The sequence below is a fragment of the Sparus aurata genome, chromosome 17 (assembly GCF_900880675.1).
Source record: "Sparus aurata chromosome 17, fSpaAur1.1, whole genome shotgun sequence".
NCBI classification, from domain to species: Eukaryota; Metazoa; Chordata; class Actinopteri; order Spariformes; family Sparidae; genus Sparus; species Sparus aurata.
In genome coordinates this window covers 31097331-31117495 of record NC_044203.1, presented here as the reverse complement: position 1 = coordinate 31117495, position 20165 = coordinate 31097331, and the positions used below count along the sequence as shown (strand labels likewise).

The following is a 20165-nucleotide window of genomic DNA, read 5'->3' as shown; positions in this document are numbered from 1 at the left end:
TCTTTTTTTCACCACTTCACCAGTGTGTGTTTCACTATGGCGAAGGCATAAACAAACAGAGCGCGATGGATAGGAAAGCAGCAGTAACGGTGAACACATCTCTCCGTTAGTGACTAAACACCCGGCAGTTAGTAATAATCCGGTGACCTGTGGTAGGTTTCAGCGACCGGCGGTGTTTCTTTTTGTTTAGTTATTTGTGTGGTCGGGACTCGGATGCTGTCAGCGCGAATAGCGATGAAAAGAGCGAAAATAGTTTGCTTGATCACATTGAACACCTCAGTTGTAGCAGCCGGTGACACGGGCTAACCGTTACTGGACTCCGGAGCGTTCTTTCCGTTTTCTTAACGGTTTTCTCCGCTTAAAAATGGAAAAAGGAGACGACTGTTAACCACTAGCTTCTCATAACAAACCCTTTTTTCATTCATTCGGCTTTGTTTTTTTTGGTCGTGTTTTTCCTATTTTAAATCGAGTTAACCCGGGTCGTCAAAGATGTTGACAGGATCTAAAACCACGTTCAAAGTGAGGCAAATGCTCCCAGATATCAAGGTAAGTTAGCTAACTGACGCTAACTAGCAGTGTTGAGTGAAACTAGCATTAACTTGTTTTTACCCTGTTTTCATTTTGTCGAATGACTGTAAACAGAGCTGTAATTTTGGTATGAAAAACCCAGTCTAAGGAAAAATAATGAATTGAGCTGTAACTAAATGGTAACGTTAACGTTATATCTATTTTTTCCACTTCCTACACTGACTGTTAGATATCAATCAATACTGCTTTAAGCTAATGGTTCATCTTTGTTAAAGTCGTTTGACCCCCAATGTTATCATCTGCTCTGTAGTGGGGACTTTCAAGAGCAATATCAAGAGTCAAGGTTAAAGCCTGTGATTTTCAGATGCATTGTGATTTGCAAGTCAGTCAGATGAAGGTTCAAGTTCAGCCGATTTCGCTCCCTCAGTGCTGTCTAACTCATCAACACTCCTCATGTGATCAAACACCAAAGAGGCCAGGAAGCAGGCGATGTCATGATGCAGGAAACACTGGCCATCATTCACCCTGCAGAGCTATAAATGTAAAGCCATTTAGTTTGCAGCCTGCAAACCTGCAGTCCCTCCTCAGAGAGCCCATTCACTGTGTTTTATTTTTTATTTTTACACATCTCAGGATGGCAGCTTCGCTGAAAGGGGGGGACTGAGCTGCATAGGGCTGTTGTCCCCTTCTGTCTGGACAACAGGGCGATGCATAATTACTACATAATGTCACTGTCATTAGATGCATGCCTTATTAAAGGCCAGTGAAATGGTGGTGAATCTTAATCACTCCTCACAGCGGGGGGTTCGCCTCATATGCGATTAAGTTGTTGACAAATGGTGCAGACGGTCTTCATCTCCGGAGAAATGTGTGCTGAACAGATGTAGTGAGTTTATTGCCAAAGATTTTGGGGGGCATCATGCTTTATTGCATTTTTATGATCAGGACTGTCCCTGTTTAGGAGCACTTGAGAGGATGGAGGACATAGTAGTTTGATAGACAGCACAAAGAACACATAATATGAATGTGTTCACAGTCGCTCACTCCTCTGGGAACAGCCTCTTGGCACTGTCTTTGTGTTGCCTGGCTTTTTGTCTCTCGCTGGTTATTTTCAGCAGCCGCAGGGGGAAACGGTAACAGATGCCTCTTTACTCTGCCCCAAGGCGAGGCTCGCATGTGGAGTGGGGGGTGATGTGCGCTGCACAACATCTGGCTGTCGCCATGGAGACAGCGGTTGGGAGGTAGGGGAGTTTTGAATTTGATTACCTCCGAACCAGACACAGAGAAATCATCGCACACCCCCCTCAACCGATGGAATCCCATGTGTCCAAGTATGAGAATGTGGCTGAGCCGAAGATATGGTAATGTAGAGTAGTAGGCTGTGTAGATTATATGCACAGGCCACCCACACACTCTTGTGGGTTTTCTCTTCCATGAGCATGTGTTGAGACTACTTTAGAAAACTGAATCCAATGCTGGACAGAATTTTGACCAGATGGTTTTTGCAGTTTGCCTGAACTCGTGAATCTTCTTTTCTTTACTCAAGACAGAGAGTTGTCTCCCTCGGCAGCCTTTTCATTGTAAACATATCATTTTAAATGATGTAATAATACGCACTGAAAGCACATGTGGTGATTTTAGACACAAAATCATGTGTTTTGAGGTTTTTAAAGATTGGGTAACCTTTCGTACTGCATGCCTCACAGTGCTTTGGTACGCAATTAGCATACATTTTAATTGAACCTTGATAGGATGGTGCCGCTCTGGCTTGCTTCCAATTTTGCCCTGTGGCCATTTGTGGTGTTACAGTAAAAAAATCCCCCTGCAGCCCAAAAAGCATATTCCTCACAGACCACCATTATAAAACTGACACCTCTAAAACTATTGACAGGACACCTCGAAATTCAAACAAGGTCAATTATGACGTTCTGTCATGAATTTTTGATGCATGAAGGTTTTGTATTTCTAAAACTTTACTTGTGCTGAGAAAAGAAATTTCAAAAACTGTGATGTCATAGGCTGAGCAGGAACTCATGGGCACGGCCAGCGGGAGAGATACGCTGTGCGTATTCATTAGGCTACATAACCAGAAGGTCAACCTGGAAGACAGAGTAAAAGACGTTAAGACTGCATTTTTTTCAGTCTATGAATTTGCAGTTGAATTTTTGTGTTCAACGCGACTGCAATATTGGTACTTAGCAGCCATTTCTTTAACATGCTGGTACCACCCTAAAGTTTTTTACCATAAAAATGATCCAGTATAGTTTAATAGTGGTCACCAGTGTTTCCTTTATATATACGTATGTACGTTAAAACTGTACTTTTGGCGGCCCCTTTCTCTGGAGAGTCTTTTCTCTTGATTAAAACAGTGAAATGAAATGTCTGCCCTTGATGAAAGGGCTGTGACTAATGACAATTTTTATTATCATTTGTCAGATTGCTATCTTGATTAACCGATTAAAGCTGCTGTAAGGGTTGCCATTGTGTTAGCTTCTTTATGTCACCCGACTGGCATGACTCCTTTCTTTATTTTGATCCAGTTCTCGTTCCCTTTTCTTTTCTTCAAGCATTTTACTTCACTGTGCTTGGTATGATAACCTGTTACAGGAGCAGTAAAATTGATAGCTTTTTCCCTGTTGCACCATTGCCAGTACGCAGGAGGATCCCGCTCTCTGCACGTTCACAAGCAGACAAACTCTTGACAGAGTTCTCAGTCCTGATTGGATAAAGGGATACCAGGAAATTTCTTTTCTCTTTTACTGTATGAGCAGGGGAAGGAGGGACATGAGTTACTCCCCAAACACTATATAACAGTGATTACTGTTGGAATACAGAGCTACTTATTACTTAGAGCCACTTATTTCGATATGAAAACAGTGCTTATAGCAACCTTGATTATTTGTTTTAAAAAAAGTTTGAAAATCACATTTCCTAAAGACGAAGGTGTCATCCTCAGATTTGTTGCTTCGCATGACCAACAGTCAAAATCCAAAAAGTTCTAGTTCACCCTCTCATAAGGTAAAGAAAAGCAGCAAATATTCAATATTAAGAGGCTTAAGTTAGAAAATGTTTGATATTTTTGCTTGAAAAATTACAAATCAAAATGTTATAAATGAGAACAGCAGTCGACACATGCTACATAAGGATGCTCAGGCCTGCATCTTGACAGAATAGCAGGCTAGTTCAGGCTTATTTTGGCTGTGCCGCCTATCCCCATGAGTTCACTTTATCTGCATCTCCCAGCCAGCTTTGAAGCAGTCAGCATGAAAGGCACACAGTACAAAGCTCCACAGAAGCAAAAATGCCAGAGGAGGGATCATCTGAGCTCTATTCAGTGAGGCTGAAGATCCAAGCCTGATAGGAGTGGGCCAGAGCGGTATAGTCACCCACACCCGCTCCCACAGGACCCAGACGTCACGTTAACTGCCAGTCCATGAGCTGCAAAGGCTTCCACTGCTTAAACAGACTGCAACAATGGGCTCGCCTTAACGCTAGAGCAAATTTATAGTCCTCTTAGAGGGTGTATTGATCTGGCATTGGATGATAATTAACTTGCTGCTCTATTCACTTGGAAAAGGGCTGAGAGGCTAGGTCGTTTGTCTGTTGTCAGTGTATGGAAACGCTCTGATAGTCTCACCCGTGGGGCCTGAGCTGTCAGAGGAGAGAGGACTGTCAACATAACGTTTCATGCAAGAGACGATTATGAGCCAGTGAGAATGTCCAATGTTCAGCATCGGATTTTCACTCAAGCTATTTACTTGACACTCTCGTCTGCAGTGATGTAGTGTTAGTGAGAATTTAAGGGGATTAGAGACACAAGTGTGCTCCAGAGACCAAGAGGAGGATGTTCTGCTGTTGATGGACACACTGCCTGGTGTGGGTGTTAGACATGTGAGGATTTCGTCACCAAATTGTCTGTCTAGCCTCAAGGCAGCCTTTCTGCCCTTTATAAGAATCCCAGGAAGTGATATGTCAGATAGTGGCAGGATAGGGACGGTTAAAAACTCGCTGTCAGATCAAATGGTGTGTGATTTGGGAATGTAGGCGAAACGAAACAGATCAGTAAACTGCACTGAAACCTTTCTTTATGTATTTTTTGATACTGCCATGACTGCCAACTTACTTTTACAGATTTGGGGGGATCCATTGGCAGAAATCGATTGTAACATTCATAATTATATTTTGAATAGTGTATAATTACCTCAAAATGAGAATCATTGTGTTTTCGTGACATGGGATGTCATGATATTGATTCAAACTGAAAATTGATCAGATTCATATTATCAATAGTAGGAGCAGGATCGGCTATTCTCTCACTATTTTTTCACTCTCCATTCACACCTACTTGTGCGCCTTCAAGGAAAAAAGAAAAAGCCTTAAAGATGACACAGCTTACCAACAGCTTACACTTATCCTGTGTGCACAGAGACAGTCAACTGACTGATATTGTTGAATCCTTGGCGGGTGGTATTTTTTTTGTTTCACCCTTTTCTGCATCTTTATTTTTGGTGAATGTTATCTGAACTCGTCTAATCCTAACCTGCAAAGGGCACCAGTATAAAATCAGAAATTCAGAACACCCTATCAGAATCTTAGAAGAATCTGAAAATGCAAATGACAGTTTCAGGGCATAAAACCAATGAGCTGTTGATACATTGATAGTTGAAGCCAACTGCGGATTTGTTAGAATCATGACGTTACCACTGATTAAGGCCCTATGTATCTACAGAGGTAGCAGATCTTCTTCCACTCTTTCGCTGTGTTGCACTGCTGAGTTTCTACAGTAGCCAAGAAGGGAAATACCCAACAGTGACTCTCAAGACAGCCTTTCATGTTTTCTGTGTTTTTTTTTTTACCAGCCACTGTAGGTGCTCCTAGCCACTTGGAAGGGAGAGTGAGATGAGGAGTATTCAGTTTGTTTTCAGGTAATTTTGTGAACAAGGGAGTCAGAGCAGGGTCAAATCACTGGTGTACAAGTCTAATTTGTACTCTCACATATGCAGCAGACTGCTCACACTGTACAGCCCGGCTGTAATTAAGGAGAACAGCAGTGTAACACTAGAAGCTGGGGAAAAAACAGTAGAGTACAGTAAAGACAAGATCAGATTTAGATTGACTTCATTTTAGCCAATACCGATCCCTTAAAGATATGATATGTAACATTACTCATTAGCTAATGTTACCATGCTAACTTTGTATACGTGATGATGAACATGGTAAATAACAGGCCTCTATATGATCTCTGTCATTGTGAGCATGTTAGCATTTAGCCATGCCAAGGTGAGCTGCTTGCATGGCTCTGGACCTCTATCCTCCTACTCCTAGTGTTTTATTTGGCTTCAGATGACCTTTTAACCTTCCCATACAATGCATCAGCAACTGCACAGACATCGGTTTCAATCTATGTCAGCAGTGAACGCTATAGAGGAAGGGAAAATGTAGATACAAATATGTTATGAGACAGTGTGTTGCAAATCACTCAGCGGGGCTATGATTAAAAGAGCTAGTAATTATCTTTTTGTTGCGCGTCCAGAAGTCTAGACTGATGGGACTATAATGATAAAGAATGCAGGCAGTGCTGTAAATATTCCCTCGTTGCCAGACATTCATAAAACGTTACAGCAGTGAGAGCTGCGCTAATTTCTTCAAGCTTTTGCAGAGAAATGGGTTAAAAGCTGGATATTCACTGTAGTGTGATGCAGAAATTCTCTCATTAAATATTAACCCTCTGAATTCCCTATTCATGAAATATTGATTTATTACTTTACCCTGTGTCAGAATCTCTTTCTGTCTTTCCTGCGGACCTCATTTCACTGTGAACTGCTGTTTTATATTCAAGGTCCTTTTTTGTCTTTTGAGGTCAGGTCTTGTGTTTCTGTAACAGCAAATACAGTGTATTATTACTGGTCTGATTCTAAAGGAAAGACGAGGAAATAAAGGAAAGATGTATGTAAGATATCTGTAGACAAAAACAAATCTCATGTTGATCTAAATGGAATAAGAGGAAACGCTTCAAAGAGAGCCACATTTAGCAAAACTACCTCACATCCTTATTTTTCTTCCAAGCAGGATCACAATGCCACATGACCATCCCCATTCATGTGAGGAAATGAAAAGCACAATACAAATGAACGGGCTGTGACCCTTTTAAGTACACTGGGCAGCGGCTAAAAGCTAATGTGAATTTTACAAGCCCCAAGCAGAGCGTATCTCAGCCAGAGTAGCTTTCAACGTGGACTCATAGTTCATCTTAACAGTGGATTCTGAAGGTCCACACTGTGTTATTGAACTGCAAAAATGATCCCAGTTCAGTTGTTGAGTCTTGTTTGGACTCGTGTTCTTTAGAGTGTTGTGTTTTTTAAAATGCAGCTCAGCCTGTTGGTACTGGGGATAAACCAATTAATGGCTGGTTGATATTCAGCATGTTCCCAATTGTTGTCATCATCTGTTTTTGTTGTGCGTTTGTCCTCGCCCCTCTGTTGTCTCACTGTCCCGCCCACAACACTGTCTGATATCTTACAAGTCACAAGTCTGGTCAAGCCTATCAAAACCTAATCTGAATTTTCAAAGGAACTAGTAAATAGAGTTATCAAATGAATGTAGTGGAGTAGAAGTATAACGTAGCAGAAAAGGGAAATATGAAGTACAATACCTCAAAATTGTTTCTTGGTACATTATCTGTCGTTTGTAACATCTCATCGCTGGATATTTATAACTTTTTAACATTTTTTTAGTACAACTATTGAAGCTTCATTGTTAGATTTTAAGAATGGCAGGATAATGTTTAAAACCTAAGCGCTTAGGATGCAATGGGAGAGCGCTCTTTCTCCAGTGTCCCTTCAAATTTCCCATTCGTTCTCCTTCCTCGTGAGGTCGGCCTGTTGTTTGAGGAAAAGAGAAGTTATGTTCCAGACCCAGGAACAAGCACGCTTACTGCAGAAGTCTGGCCGCAGTAGCAAGGGGAAGCCATGAGCAATGGAAACTGCAATGAGCCTTGGCCGCTGTCCCTGAGGATGAAGGGAGGGAGCAGAGGAGGGCAAAAGTGGGGCAGAGAGGCAGAACAGGGGAGAAAGAGGCAATGAAAGTGATTGAGTGGGGACGCTGAAGCCACATAATGGAAGCAAATGTCAGCTTAAACACGGCACTGGAAATGTGGTTTTTGGATGATAAGATGTGGAAAGCCGTACTGTAACCACAGCATCTTTAATTTTATGAATAGACATTTTCTCATTCCCATTTTCCTGATTTCTGTTGTCTGTGTAACCTCTGTAGTGCTAAATAGGGCTGCAACTACAGATTATTTTCATTATCGATTTATCTGTTGATTGTCTTCTCGAGTAATTAATTAGTTGTTTGGTCCACAAATGTCAGAAAATTATGAAAATAGTTGATTTCCAAAGCCTGTGATCACATCCTCAAATGTCTTGTTTTGTCCACAACCCAAAGATATTCAGTATTCATTTACTGTCCTAGAGGAGTAAAGGAATCAGGAAATGGCCAAGTAGAAAGAAAAATACCTGGATTTATTTCTGTAGATTGCTCTGTCACTTTTATTGTGTGCACAAATCATATTTCTGCTAGTCTAACCGAGGGAGTTCCACTCATATCTCTCTTATCACATTATGTACATAGCCCAGTCTGGAGTGTAGTGCCAGTGGCACTTCACCTTGTGCATTTGGAATGTTATTTAGTTGGTTTATTCGCCTCAAAGGACCCTGAGGCCTTAGTTTGTCACTCTTAACAACCTTCAGAGGACAGACCCAAGGCACTAGACTTATGAAGCGAATAACAAAACAAAATCTGAGCCCCTGATGCTCTTTAAAGAGGATAAGGAATTCGGCTGCGGCTTTTCTGTGGGTGTCGATGGTGAGACTGAGGGAAAGCATAAGACATTTTAAAGCCAGATGGAAAAAAATGAACAATGTTCTGGCAAGCAGAAACTGAGTCTCATAAAAAGTTTAGTGTCCTGCCATATCATCAAAAAGAGGCTTGTTTTTCTCCAGCAGTTGTTGTCAACACAGAGCTTTCAGCCTTTTAATTTGGTCAGTAAACTTGCTGGAAATATAAGCATTTTTTAAATGAACTACAATTAATATAGGTCAGGGAGAACTCTCAGTGCAGTATCAGCTCATTCCTGTAGTTTGAGTACAGATGTTGGAGTTGGCAGTATATAACCATTTTATAGCACAATATTGCATCAGGGTAAAATTGCCCATGTGACATTGATTAGCGCTCATATACTTTGGATTGATTAAAACCATTCTTTGTTTTTATTATGGTCTTCAAGGCTCACCGAGCACGAGTTGAACTAATTGGTAAATTAGTAAGGTGTTCTTTTTTCTTTTCTAATGGTTAACAAAGACTGATGCAGTTCATTTGGTTAGTTAACAGTTTACAATATAAAATATGTAATAAAACAGTTGCCTAATATACAGTAGATGTTTTTTATAACAAATCTTAAAAGGTCTTTTCTGTTATCATGTCAGTTAGGCCAGGCTATAACACAAGACATGATATATTGTATCTTGATAATGTGATTATTTTTTAGATAATTTGTACAAATCTAATAGTTTTTGGACAATATGTGCTTTATACACTTCAAATTGTATTAAACACATCACAATGTTTTTGACCTAATACCTCTATCAATACGCACAGCAGCAGTATTGTAGGGATGTCTATTGGCACTTTCATTAAATATTAACACAATGAGATTATTGATTAATAATAAAATAAATCAGTAATGTGGACATCATGACTAAGCGGATAAAGGTGAGTATTAGAGCAGTCTGGTAATTTCAGAAAATGACATCACTTTACTGTAAAACCAAGAGAAGACTACACGTATGTCATCATGATATAAATATATCCGAAATCTAAGAAAGTATGTGGTATGACATCATGAAAGGAATATGATAGTGATATACTGGTCAGCCCTAATGCCAGTGCTCAGTCAAGATACATTCAGTAGCAAACAGCACACTGAGTAGGTTTCTGTTACAGAAACAGCCAGCTGCTTTCACATGCAAAGAAAACAAGCAGCTATGAATAAGTGTGACTTTACTACCTTTACAAGGAGCAAAGGTCCTCTTTGTTAAAAGCTCCCTGTTTTTTTATGGAGGTCTGCAAGCCCAGAGTCTCAGGTTTTCATGAGCAGGCCGCTAACACAGAATTCACCACACTGCAAAATTGTTAGCATAACACTGACGACTGAGTGGATTCATTGTTATTGTTCACACATCCTTGCTGACTCGAAGAAATGCCGCTGCTCAGTGATAGAGCTGGTGCCTTCAGTGAAACAGTGATTAATAGTTTCGCTGCTGGCCAAACTCAGCCAGAACTGCTGAGAGAGACTTTTGAGGCTCTACAATGTATAGTTTTCGTGGGCCTTAACTCTATTTCTGTTCTACTTTAAAGCTCTTTTGCCACCTGTATAATCATATCGCCCTCTCACATTGCAGGCCCCGACATATTATGGGATTTCAAGCCGATAAATGTAAATGGCCTTCACAAAGAGGGGGTTAGTAGCGAAGTTAAGTGGAAGCATATGTGCTAGTAAGCTCAGAGTCTGATTATAGAAACCTCTGTGGCTCTGTGGGGTTGGATTGTGCTTGTAGTACAGATTCAAGTACTTGAGACTTCATTACGATTGTAGAGAAAGCAGGCACAAACAGCAACATGGAAACTAAGGATCACGGAGCATTGTGTGGTTTGGCTTTGTTTCTTTGTCTTTGAAAATGAGTCCACTGAGACCAACCAGATGAGAGAAGCAGGCAGAGCCGTAATTTGAATATAATCAACAAGAAGAAATGTGACAGAAGGTTCTGTCCGTGTGCTCAGTGTGTTCTGTTTAGTCTGTCTCTTGGCTAAACACTTTAAGGAGTCTGTGGGCACGAGTTAGAAATAGAACAATATTCTTTTGAACTGAACTCTGCTTTCATAATCTTTCAGGGGATTTGGGAGGTGAAGTGAACTAAATTTAGCATTCTGTTAACATAAAATTTTAAGTCAGTTGCATGAAAAGATCGATACAACTCTGTGTCTGTCCGTTATATTTAAGGCCGGCTTAGCTTAGCATAAACACTGGATCTTCTCGTCTAATTCATGGCAAGAATGTGAATAGGCGAGTTCCCAAAATGACCTACTATTCCTTTCAGCAAAGGACATCTCCTGTTTGTAAAAGACACTTTTGAAATAAAGACAATTCATTAGGAAACAAGAAGGATTAATTGATGTTAATTTCTTGTTTCTCTTGCAGGAGAGGATGCTGAGTCAGAGTGGGGTGAACGCAAGGAGTCGAGATGTGTTTGGGCTACGCTGCCTGCCAGGTAAGATTATGCTTTTGTGAGCTACTGTTGAGGTGAGGGTTTTTAAATCTGTAAAGAGAGACATGTGACGCAGTTGTGGAGTTCTTGGTAAAGGGTAAGTACAGGAATTTTGCACATTAAAGTCTGTTTACAGGTCTTGGGGAGTACTACTGCATATGTAAAAAAGAAAAGTAGTTCAAAACCTTTTGTGGCTCCAGAGGAAGCTTAGTGTAATCTGATGAATTGTCAGTGGTGTCTCTCAGTGGTTAAGTTACATTGTGGGTAATGTAGGCTCCAGGTTTTGAAAGCAGTCCACTGGTCTTTCATTTTACTCCTATTACACTGTTGGAATCATTATGGACAGTTTAAAACCACATGATCAAATTCAATACATCAGTACCAGAGATATCCCCTCAATTCAACGCTTATTCTTCTTCCTTTACAAAACCTAGCCTTCATTACCTACAATGCACCTTAGCCACTGAGTTACATCACTGGAGGCAATTTATCAGTTTATATGCAGCTTCCACTGGAGCCAAAAATATGTAGTAGTAACCTCTAAGACCTGTAAACACACTTTAATGTGTAAAATTGGTGGAGTTACTCTCAAGTCAAGTCCCGGGTAAAGTCATTGTTATTGTCAAGATACTGCAGTCTCACCTGCTGTATCCAGTCTTTATAAAGAGGAAAGACAAGGTATTAACTCTAATAAAATCATAGTATTGGCCAACATTGGTATTCAGTTATATAATTCAGTCATACGAAAAAACATGTATCTTTCTCAATTTCTCAATCAAAAATCATATCATGTCTCAAGTCCAGGCATGAGTCTTAAACTTCCAAGTCCAAGTCAAGTTTTAAATACTGTAATTTATATTCAAGTCATCAAAAAAAACTCAAGTCGACTTGAGCTCATTCTGCAATAATCAATACTTAAAACCTAAAACACCTCAAAACACCTCACAGCTTTCCGTTCACTTGAAAACTGCCACGCAGCTCCAGCATCAGACGAACTATAAACTCTCAGGCATAAAACTGCTGCTGCATTCATTGTTCTCTGTGGTTTGAAATTTCCATAATGCACTTGTAGCCACACCTGGACGAGGAATGTCACAGCAGGTGTTTTGCCTTTGAGACGGGAAAACATCTGCTGTTGAAAAGCAAACCTGAGCACACAAAAAGGGACTGGGCGCCTCAGTGAACTGTTGTGTAGACGAGATCTAAAAGTGTATTGCATAATTAAACATGCTCAGATGTTCACAAAATGAAACTAAAAACTGCAGCAAATGTCTTGTGTTGTACATGATGAAAGCGAGGTTGTTGTAGAGGTGTTGTAGAGCTAACTATAGCAGGCGCTCACAGTGTGGAGACTTACGGTTGGTGCAGAATTTAACCATTTGTTTGTAGCAGCAACATTAAACTACTTGGATGGGCTCTAAAATTAATCACAAAATAATCAAAATTGCAGTATGGCCACGTGCAGTATTCAAAATGCATGCTGTCACATTGGTACAGGCCCCAACAAATGTCATATCATCATCATTTTGATTATATCGCAATCATAGTATCAGTCAAAATAATCGTAGTACCATTTTTTTTTCTTACCATATTTTGCAAACCTACTTACAGTAACTTCTCGTACATCATCCTGCATCTCGAGGGTGAACGATGAACTATTAATTGTGAAAGCTTCCTCCTTGTTTAGAGAATCAGCTGCCTTAATAAGATGTGGCCCCCGGATCCTCATCACCCTGGAATCACTTTCCTTTACTCCCAACTATAAAACCCCTGCTGTAATGAGAGTTTAGCCAGCTAGCTTTACCCGAGGTCAGCCCTCTTAACCCAGTGATAATCTGCCCGATGGCCCGGGGCAACGCAAAATCTCTGCTGCCTCTGATGCAGCAATCAGAGTTATTTCCCTGACCCGACCCTGCTCATATCTGTGTGACAGCAACAATCTGTAGGAGCTTTTTAGAAGACTGACACCAGATCAGAGATTTGAAACAGGCTAACCTTTAGTGCTGCACATCAGTAGTTACTCAAAGCTCTCTTCACCAGTGCAGATTAAGTGTAAATGAGTGTTCTAGGGAAGTTCGTGAGTTTGAGAGGTGCTCGTCTGTGACTGTTTCCTAATAAAGCACAGTTCTTTATGCTACAGTTGTTTTTTGTTTTTTGAAATCTCGTGGGCTTAAATTGACCTTTCACCATCATACGCATGCTTGTGCACGTACTCTTAACAAACACACACACTTCCTTCCTTATTTTTATTCACTTACTAATTTGTTTTCCAGCAGTGTGTTTTCATCAAATACTTTCCAGTCTCTGGACTGCCTGCCCTTGACAACACGCACAGAGATCCTATTCTTAGCTGTTAGCATTTCACTGTGAAATGTCGACTGACTTTACTCCTCACATTTTTCCCCCGTCTGCTGTCAGCATCATCTCCGTCTCCAAAATTGTCTAAAGCTTCCCTTTCTTCTCTCTGCCTTCTCTTTTTCTCTGTCTCCACCTCCATTCCAGGCAGATTAGAAACACAGCTGTCCATGAGAACCTTTCTTATATTAGATGTGTATTGGCAGCCCTGTTATGTTTTCAGAAACATCATCCTCTTTTTCCATTGAGACCTATATTAGCTCCTCTGTGTGCTAAAATTACTTACTATTAGTGTGCTCATTTTATTTTGGACATTTTTTAAAGACGATTCAGATTTCGGGCAGGGAAATCTATCCTTTGGCTCTGTGCACGCTCTGCAGAGTAAGTGTTGAGACAATTTGTGAGAACAAGTTCACTTTCAGACACAAAGGAGTCGTGAGTCAGTGTGAAAGGGCTCGCGTTGCACCTGTGGCCTCTCTCTTTCTCCCTTTCTCTCTCTCAAACATGCATGTACTCTGCAAAAGGATGGGTCATTTGTCAACACTGCATCAGTATCAACACAGTGAGGCTGCTGTTGAATGTTGGGCTAATTTAAGTTGTGTGATGTCTCAAACTGACAGGCTGAGAACAACCATATGAATCACAAAATCATAGACGTTTGCAGAAGTCGTCCCGTTCTCCCAGTAGTTAACGGGCAGTGCCCAGTGTCCACGGTGTTCTCATGTGACAGCGGGACACAGGACCGCAGAAACCGAGCCGGCCTGCGGGAGGGCAAACGGCTCAGGACAGCTCCGACAGCCATAGGTAGATCATGTACCTTTTCAATGCTGCGAGTGGGGGAGGGGGTATACTGTCCATTCACGCACAATGCCAAGAGGCCAGGACCCCCTTCAGAGCAACTTCACAATCCCTTTTCTCCCCAGTCTTATGTTACTGTGGGATTAAAAGGCTGTCAATCAGCTTTATACCCCGTTGATTGATGGACAAGAGACCAGAGCATTGATCTTTGTGAACTTGGGTTTCAATCTTGATGTTGAAAACAGTATTAAATTCTCGTTGTGTGACTTTAAATGGATGTTATGCATTTCATTGTCACTAAAAAGTGTTTGTATTTGTCATCTTAATATTGATTTGTAGACTACCATTTTCAAACCTCGAGTTTGGCATCATAGCTTTCACTTCCCTTTTTAGGGCTAGAAGTGACTGTATTGGGTTGGGAGGATATCCTGATTTGATCTGACTGATAACCCGCAAGCATCACATCCTTGTAGCGACTGTAGCGTGAATAAGGTAGCCACAGCCTACAGAATGCTCTGTAGTTCTTTTCACTCATCGATTTATAAGAAGAACTAGCAAATGCAAAGATAGCGCCTATTCAGTCCAATGAGAATTGCTCTCCTGACGCATCATTAAAAAAAAGTTTCCAGATCTAATTTGGTTGTCAATCTTAACCTGCTGTCAACATTTGTGGCTGTTGAGTCACATGAAGTTTAATGGTTTTTGGTTTTGGATTTGTCTTCACAGCAGTCTTCTGGACATTTTGTGCTGTACCAAATTACAGGGAAGACTACAGGCATCGTGATGTTTCTCGCTTGCTCATTTGTACAGAAAACACCTTCATCGGCTCCTAGTTTGTCAACAACTCTATCCCTGGATTTAATGCAGTGTAATGCAGTGGTCTGAAGTCTTCCTCCCAGCGGGTTTAGGAGGGCAGAAACCTTTTGCTCTGCATGCATCCTAGCTGAAAATGAGGAACAAATGTGGCTGGGAAAAACAAGTGAAACGGAGGCTGAGAGCATGTGGTTCAGATCTCTCTCAGCTGTATTTTCTCAGGCTGATCCTCTAGGTCGCTCTCTCTTTGTACCAAAGTCAGTGACCACAACATCAACCGATGCAGCTGAGATGGTAAAGGGGAAACTTAAATTTCAACTTAATGTGAAGGAAAACAATCCAATGTTCATGCCCAGCATCATATAAGACATGCAAAGAAAACAGAACTTCCTGAAAACATTTTCTCAGTGTTTGAATTGTAATGGTCGCTTCTACTCAGAAAGTTTTGCATTATTTGAACTGTTGGACAGCCAGTTCCAACATTGTTGTGGCATGTGAGACCTTACTATTCAAATAGATGATAAATGCCAGTAACTGCTGTATTTCAGCTTTTTTTTTTTTGCCTTGAGGCCCTTGTGCTCTTTGGTTGGTCAAAGCTCCAACCCAACATTTTCTTTTGGCGAGCTGTCCACCCCATAATGCTGTCAGAGGCTGATGTAACTGGCATCTGTGAGGCCGCCACTGGCAATGAAGTATCTACAGCGAACTCGGAGAACCTGAAATTAGATAACCAAGGTTTTCAATGACATGTTTAACAGTTTTTCTGCGTCTTTGTAGCTGTTGTTTTATTGTTCTTAATAGCTGTAATCCAGCTAAATGTGGGCTACACCCAAAGTGAAAAGCATGTTCCGAAACAAATACTGTATGTCCCAAACATCATATGCACAGAGGGCCACGAACAGAAGACTTATAAAGTATATTAACCTTACTTACTGTGTTAATGTAAATTTTAGATATTCTGGCTTGGCTAACAATGGTTAGAGAAGCACCAGAAAGTACACTGATTTAGTGAGGCCCTTTTCAGGAGCCCTCCAGGAAGAACATAAAACATTTTGTTTGATTAAAGGACAACAGTCTCGTAAACACCCTCTCTTGTCCAGCTGACTCATGCTGCACTGAAGCACCTGCTAGCATAAAACCCCTTAAATCTCACAAAAGAGCGCAGATGGACCCAGAAAGCCTCTGGTTCCCTGTATCCCTCTTCCTTTTCACATCTTTAGGCTGCAGGAATGTTTTCGACTCTGTTGCACCCTGGGGAGAAATTAAAACTAGACATGCAAAGCCACAGATTGTCCTTTGAAAGAGCAGCTCAGAACAAAGGTTCACTTGTGTTCACTCTGTTAAGTGTCGGAAATCTCTGTAGCTAGGTCATGTGTGGTCAAGTCTAGCCTAGAGTTTTTAAGCCTGGCTTCAGAGATTCAGAGTCTAAGCATTACTGTAAAGCACAGCCTAAGATTTAAACTCGTCCCGTGCGATCGGCAAATTATGGTGTTGGAAACGCAGGCCCCTTTTCCGTTGTCTCTCACGGCGTAAACAAGTGTTAAATGTGTGAAATAGCGGTTTCCTGTTTGTGCTTTGGTTGCTCTGAAAATATCCATTAAGCTAAGGGCGAGAAGAAGCATTGTGCACAGACTGGGACCTGCCCAAACAGCTCTTCTGTGAGATTGAGGGCCGTGCTGGTTTCTTCCACATGTGCACTGAAGGAATTTTGTGTTTCCTCGGAATGTTTTTTCAGTTTCGAGGAACCAGTCTTCCCTGTCTTTTTTCTTTGGCTTTTGAGTGGATATGAAAACATTCGCTTTGCAATGTGCCTGGCCCGATTCTCTTCTTGTCATGGACAAAAAGGCCATTTTCTCCACGTCTACCCTATCCTGGACTCTGTTGCCATGGAAACCCACAGTCTAGCTGGCAAAGGGTTTGTATTCCTGCGGGAGACTGTTATAAATGTGCTGTCTCACCACTGTGTGTGTGTGTGTGTGTGTGTGTGTGTGTGTGTGTGTTTTGGTGAAACCTTTTTTTTCCCCCTTTGTTTATGCACATCTGTGTTTGTGTGTGAGAGATTTTTTCTGGGTGAAAAGGTTTGTTTTTGGAAGCTTCGTCCTGGAATTTCATTTCAGATGCTACTTCTACAACCATCCTCTATACTGAGCCAGTGATGAGAATCCATTGCTCAGTCTCAACAGGATCAGCTGATACAACTTATAATGTCCTGCGCACATTGAGTGCACATTTCAACACATCAAAAATGATTGAAACATTCTGTAGATATCTTTATCCTTATCTGTAGATTTCTGTAGATTATATTAGTGGCGTTGCAATGATGCAATGAAGTTCTCAACTATTGAACTATTTCTAATAACGATTAATCAGTTTGAAACTAACAGAAAAGTCGAAATTCTCTGATTCCAGCTACCTAAATGTGAATTCTTTCTTGTTTTTTTACTCCTCGATGACATTAAACTAAATATCTCTGGGTTATGGACAAACAAGACATTCGAGGACATCATCCCAGGCTTCGGGACTACCTGATGAACATTTTTCACTGTTTACTAAAATGTTATTGACCAAACAACTACTCAGTTAATCCAGGAATTACTCAACAGACTAATTGACATGAAAATAATCAGTCAATAATAGTTTCAGCCTTACATTAAGCAATAATATATTAAACCCTAAATTGTATTTCTTTTGCCTTTCTTCATTTTATATCCACAACAAATGACTGTATTTTAAAGAATATTGAGAGTTATGATAACGAGCTGCACAGACAAAAATACAGTCCGAACCTTCACTCTTATATTAAAATGTCTTGATTCACTCGTGCATATTTGACACTAACACTTAATTGGTGTAATGCAATCCAGAACAGAAAGAGTTACTTTCATCTGTGAGCTGATGTTTTTGTTGTTCTTCCTGCTCCTCCTCTGTAGCCGAGGACTTGCAAAAATAACCAACAACATGAGGATGGCCCTTTTTGTTTAAAGGTGTTTGTTACACCCACTCCCAGTAGTCCACACTCAGTGAACTTCCTTGCTACTGTTCCTCTCTCTGTATACTTCCTGTTATGTTATGTGATCCCCCCCCTCATACACACTCAGACAAGTACAAAACAACCCCTTGACTACAATACCCACGAATTCCATCCTGTAACCTCTGCGACATCTGTCCTCTGTCCCCACTAGGCGAGTGTGTACTTCAGAGAGCTGTCATGGTGAGAAAGAAGCTGACTGCAAGGGAAGGAAGAGGTTGGCTGTCTGGGACCCTCTTCTGTACCCACTTCAGAGTGGCCTTTGTTCCCCAGGACGGCCCCAAAGCTGACGTGAGTCCATCCGAACAGTTGTATTGATGAGAAATACAAGAAAAAACGATTAAGAACATTAATGCAAGTACTGTGATGATGTGAGTGTTGTTTTCTTTAACATTCATAATGCAGGACAATGCAGACCCAGTCCTTTTAGGTGATCATGATGTGGCTTTGGCATCTATAGAGAAGGTTGTGGTTGGTAAGTAACTCATGAGTCATGACCAATAAAAGTATTTTAATTAAACTATGACCGGAGATTTATTGACTTGCGTTACTTAAAAGTGACACTCCCTGTTCCAGTGTAATCAAAGGCTGTTACGCCTTTTGCCTTGACACTGATCACTGCACCACGTTTTTGAATCAGTACTTAGAATATTTCACTAATCACGAGGATCCTAGACAAAGGGGATTTTGGTATAACTGTTGACTGATTGTGTATATTATTATCACCAATTGGTTTGGATTAAAGTTGTAATCTTTAAGATTTCAGATTCCAAGATGATTTTGTGGCAGCCATGGTTACCTTGGTAACAGCTAGTGAGGTTTAACACCACAGTAAACAGTCATTGAACCGCTTTTTGGTCAGAAATACAAAAGTGTTTCTGTTTATAGGCAACCAAACAAACTCTCGTTGTTTCAGTTAAGAGGTCAGTCAGAAATAATTTAATGCTGTAAATAGTGCGAGTAGTTTTCCACACAACAGCCGTGCACAGTAATAATTGTTGGAGGTATGCGGCCTGTAGCTCACTGTGGTTTCTTGTTCTGTTACTCCCCTGTATGAGTAAGAAATGATCCACTGAGGAAAGCATTTTAAAATGAGAATTGTCTTGTTTTTAGATGCGGTTTTAATTACTGATCACTGTTCCACCCTGTATTTCACCAGATGAAATCTTTCAATAAGAGCAACAAGAAATGCTTGGCAGTAGCAATAACCTACCACAACACTGATCAACAGTGATCCGACAGCAAGGCTGTTACAGATGAGAAAAAAATGTTTGCTTGATTACATCTTGCATCATGTCTTGTCATTAGCTGGTGTTTCTGTAGACAATAGTAATTCACCAAATTGCCAATTTGATTTGACTTTCTGTTTTAAAGAAGACATATGCTCATTTTCAGGTTCTTAATTTTTAGTTTTGGTTCCTACTTGAATAGGTTTACGTGCTCGAGTGCTCAAAAAACACATCAGTTTGCAGCACTTTATTCCTCCTCTGTCTGAGACACTCTGTTTGGTGGAGCCCACCATTACCAATTAAAACTGGTAAATACAGAATTGTTTACACAATTTGAATATTGGTTTGGTGCTTTGCTGGAAAAAAAATTGTGACGGTAAAGGCATCAAAAAATCTTGTTTGATTTCAGGAAAATCTTCAGAGTTTTACTTTTAAAACTGCCATAATGTCCCAAATAAGGAGGTAATGTAATCAAAGCTCTTCTCTGATCATTAATTAAATCAAACTAGTGAAATGAGAAGTGTGAATAGCTCATACTGTCTGTTAGAATGTGCAGGGCTCTGTTGTGGAGATAATTTCAGTGGAGCTCACATACTGTATGTAACATACACTCTAGGGTTCTTTGCCTCTTGACCCATTTGTCTGTTTCAAGTTTAATTAGACTCCTGTTCCTCTCTGTGTTGTAGTGGGCCCAAACAGAACCAAGCTGGTGTCCCCAAACTCATCGCTCAAGTTCACTCCTGAGGAGCTGGTGCTTTACTGTAGGGACCTGCGAGTCATCTGCTTCTTGTTTGACCGCCTCACTCCTGACGCACAAGTCTTAGAGGTGTGTGTATATCTCCTGATTCTAGGGATTGGATGATCTCATCATAAGCATGACTAGGTCTGGCACCGGCTTAAGTACTGAACTTAAAGTGCGTCACAGCCCAAAAACAGGAATTTGCCAACTTTTCCCACGGCTGACTGTTATTTTCCAGCTTTTTAAATCACCTTTTATATATTTGCTCCATGTTATTTGTTATTTATTTATTTTATTTCCTTCTTTTATGATTTTTTTTTTTTTTTTGACTCCATCTAATTTGTGTTATT

The 20165-nt window shown here is 40.7% G+C and overlaps 1 protein-coding gene across 2 annotated transcripts in view; it reads left to right on the top strand.

Annotated features, from left to right (window-relative positions):
* mtmr11 (myotubularin related protein 11) overlaps positions 1 to 20165 on the top strand; it is a 36479-nt gene continuing 16314 nt past the window's right edge. Inside the window, exons 1-5 of one of the 2 annotated variants that reach the window (XM_030394463.1) lie at positions 1 to 546; positions 10787 to 10856; positions 18002 to 18138; positions 18253 to 18322; positions 19763 to 19902. In XM_030394463.1, the coding sequence (XP_030250323.1) occupies positions 490 to 546; positions 10787 to 10856; positions 18002 to 18138; positions 18253 to 18322; positions 19763 to 19902 (474 nt within the window). In that variant the 5' untranslated portion in view covers positions 1 to 489. Of the gene's footprint in view, positions 547 to 5431; positions 5454 to 10786; positions 10857 to 18001; positions 18139 to 18252; positions 18323 to 19762; positions 19903 to 20165 lie in introns of those variants that run through there. The other variant, XM_030394464.1, reaches the window with a different exon arrangement.